Below are 3811 nucleotides of genomic sequence, written 5' to 3' on the forward strand. Positions count from 1 at the left end.
AAGTTATTAAAAAGTCTAATTATATTAATATAGTTTTTAAAAAATCGTTAATAAAAATTAATAAATCCTAAGAATCTTTATATATCCTTAACGTTTTATAATATAAACTAGTCCTTAATTACTTTTATTTTTAATATTTATATATAGATTTATCCTAATATAATAATATATTTAAAGAAGTTTATTTTTTATATATAGAACTCGTACTTAAAAAGTTCGGTATATAGTTTAGTATTTTAGAGCTTTTAAAATACTATATAAATATACTTTTTATATATTTTAAAGTCGGGAGAGAAAATAAGAATATTATTAATATAAATAATAATAAAAATATTAACGTATTCCCGAAGTACGTAGTTAATTATTATTTAAAAAGTTATTAAAGTATTAATAAGTCTAAAAAGTATAACGAGGTATTTAAAAAGTCCTTTATAAGTTTAAAATACTATTTTCTATTTATTTTTTTCTTTAATTTAAATCTAATTAAACACTTTTTTAAAGTTTATAATAATAAACTAATTAGCTTTATAAAATAAATCTCTAAGCTTAGTAATAAGTAATAAAGAATAATAATTCTTTTTTATAATTTTATTAAGTCTTTTATAACTAATAATAGGTCTTGATTTTCCTCCCTTTTTTAATATAAAAAATAAAGGGAATCTTATAAGAGAATTCGACGGTTAAATATATCCCTTTTTAAGTTTCTCGTTAATATATTTATTAAAGTACTCTTATTCTTTTTAATTTATTAAATATATCGGATAGAACCTAGGTTATATCCCTTTTTTAAGTTCGATTTTCATATCCTAATTATTATATTTTAATAACCCTATTTCTTTAGGTTTTATAAATAGTTTCGTATATATTTAGTACTTTTTAGGTATAATTTAGAGTTATTACGATCCCTAATCGTTAGTACTAATTATAAACTTCTTATAGCTTTTTATTATTTTAATAAAAACTATATATCGTATTTATTCTCGTTTTTTAAGAGTTTTTAAAAATCCGTTTAAACCCTTTTTTTTCTTAAGTTATTTAGTAACTAGACTTTTTTGGGGGACTTAGTTAGTAATTTAATTTATTTATAAATTATATTTTTATAACTATAAAAGTCCTAAGATAACGTTAATATCTCCGATCTTTATAATATCGTATTATAATTATTCTTATTAATTATTAATATATATTAAAAAGTATATAGTTTCTTAATTAATATATTTATAATTATAATTAACTCGTTCTCTTTTTATTATTTATAATTAGTATAATTTGTTTTTATATACTTATAATAAGTTAAGTTTATTTACTACTCTTAATAAAATATAAGTTTTTTATACGCTACTATTAATAATAATATCTAATTTCTATTTATAAATATTAAAATTAACTTATAAGTATACGTTATTATGTTATATAGTTATATATAAAAACTTTTTTTCTATTTTCGCTTCTTATCGCTCTTTTATAATTAGCTTTTTTAGTTTTTTATTATTTATTTTTTTAAATAGGTTTTTTATTCGTATTTTTCTTAATACTCTCTCTAGGCCTTAGCTTTTTTAATATAAAAAATTTAGTATTAATTATATTTATAATCTTTTTATTTTATATATTCGCTATTAAAGTACTTTATAAAGAAGTTAGGGTCTAGTCCGAATATAGCTCTATTACTATTATTAAAGCTTAGTAATATTTAGCTAAGTAATTAATTTTCTATATAAATATCCTTAATAGTTTTATTATCGCGTCTTTATAAATAAAAACGACTATTTTATTTAAATATAAGATACTGAAAGTATTTATTATTTAGGTATTTTATTTAAAATAATTCCTTATAAAAGGGGTCTTTAGGGTTAAATAGAGAGTAATTTTCGTTCGTATAAGGGGTTATTATAACCTTTTTATATTCTCTGGTTTTATAAAACTAAATAACTTAGTTATTTTTAAATAGATAAATATATTTATACTATAGTTTATTGTTATCCTCTTTAGAACTAGTATTATTAATATTAAGTAGTATTTTATAACAGATCTCTATTTAAGTACGTTATTAAGTAACGTTACGAAGTTTATCTAAATTATAAAGTAATTTTACTTTATTAAAATAAAAAGAACTAGTTCTTATTTCGATTTTTTAATTTTAATTTTAAAGTTAATTCTTTTTTTATTAGTAATTCCGAAGTTCAGAGTTAGTTTTTTAAATATTTTAATCTTATTTTTATATACGAGGTCCTTAAGCTATTCCTTAATTTTGTAAATAAATCTTTTATTAATATTTACTTGTCGTATTATATAAATAGACTTAGTTAATATTTTATTTAAATTAAGTTTTTTTAAAACTTAATAAGTTATTTTTAGTTTATATTATCTTATTATACTATATATATAAAATTACTTATAATCTTTTTTATATCGGGTCCTTTTTTTTTAAACTTAAGGAGCTACTCTTTTATATTAACTAGGAGTTTTTATTTAATTCGTTTTTTAAAAAAGTTAAGCGTGTTCTTTATAATAGGGTCCGTTTTACCCTTTCTTTTTATATTTTTATAAATCTAAGAGAGTATAGTAATATATTCGAAATTATTCTTTTTAAAAATATAGGGTTAATAAGTAAATATCTTTTTTTTCCTTATTATTATTACTAGAGTTTTAATAAGTAATAAAATAGATCGTTTATTACTTTTAGGTTATTTAGGGTACTATCCTATTTATTTTTTATTATTTTAGTAAGTAAGGTAGCTATTATTATAATAGGCTATTTATAAGAGTTATTTATAAAAAACTTCTTTATTCGTAATATTAGCTCGCTTTTTTAAAATAGGTTAGTATTAAATACGCTTAGGTTATTAGTAATTTCTAACTATATATCCTAGCTTATTATAGTTATAATATTTAAGGTCCTTTTCTTATTAAAGTTAATTTTTTTTAATAATACTAAGGTTTATTAATCCGCTATAATGCCTAGTTATAATAGTCGTTAATTTATACTTACGTTTATTATTAAGCTTAGATCGGTTATTTTAAGCGTTTTATTTTTTACGTTCGAGGTATCGTTCGTAAAGTCGATTATTAATCTTAACTATTATATTAATATAATTATAGAGTTTATTAAGTCGGTCTTAATAAGAGAAGTTATTTTTAACTTTTTTCTTTAAATTATAATAAAAAGTTATTATAGGTACTTCGTTACCTTAATCGAGCTTAGAAATAATTTATTTAAATTTAAATATATACTTATTAATTAACCCTTTTTATATAAAGGTTATAAGTTTTCATTTAGTAATTCGTTCTTTATTAAGGTTACTAAAGGTTTCTTTAAGTTTTTTTTTAAACTTATTATAATTATTAAAGATTTTCTTAATATTTTAATTCTAAATATTACGTTCGTTTTTAAAGTAATTTCTTATAAAGAGTTCGAACTAAATAAGGGTATCTTTTTTAAAAAATAAAACTATATAATAAACCTTATCCGCTTTAATAATAAAAGAGGTCCTATAATAATATAAATAGGCCTTAGTTTAAATATAGAATTTTTAAAGAATATCCGGGGACTTATTATAAAGTTTTAGTTTAGGGTACTTAGTTCTAAATATTAAAAGTAATCGGGGCGCTATAAACTAAGTATAAAGTTATTCGTTCTTATTTTTAAGTTTAAGTATTATATTATATAATTATTAAATAATAAGTATAATTATTCTAATAAGCTGCGCCGTATTATTATTACTAACGGTTAATATATTCGTACTATTTAGTTAATTTTTTAAAAAATAAACTCATTAAATAGGAGTAATTAAAGTATTACAGCTAGTTAATT

General features: G+C 18.6%; 1 protein-coding gene across 1 annotated transcript; it reads right to left on the bottom strand.

Moving 5' to 3' along the window:
* Positions 1-515: 515 nt before the first annotated feature.
* Positions 516-680, bottom strand: CLUP02_14685 (uncharacterized protein; the record flags this gene model as incomplete). The annotated part of the gene is made up of 1 exon (XM_049293612.1): positions 516-680. A coding segment is annotated over one exon (165 nt), but the record flags the coding sequence as incomplete, so codon positions are not given.
* Positions 681-3811: the final 3131 nt, after the last annotated feature.

The sequence above is a fragment of the Colletotrichum lupini genome, chromosome 8 (genome assembly GCF_023278565.1).
Source record: "Colletotrichum lupini chromosome 8, complete sequence".
In the NCBI taxonomy this organism is placed as follows: Eukaryota; Fungi; Ascomycota; class Sordariomycetes; order Glomerellales; family Glomerellaceae; genus Colletotrichum; species Colletotrichum lupini.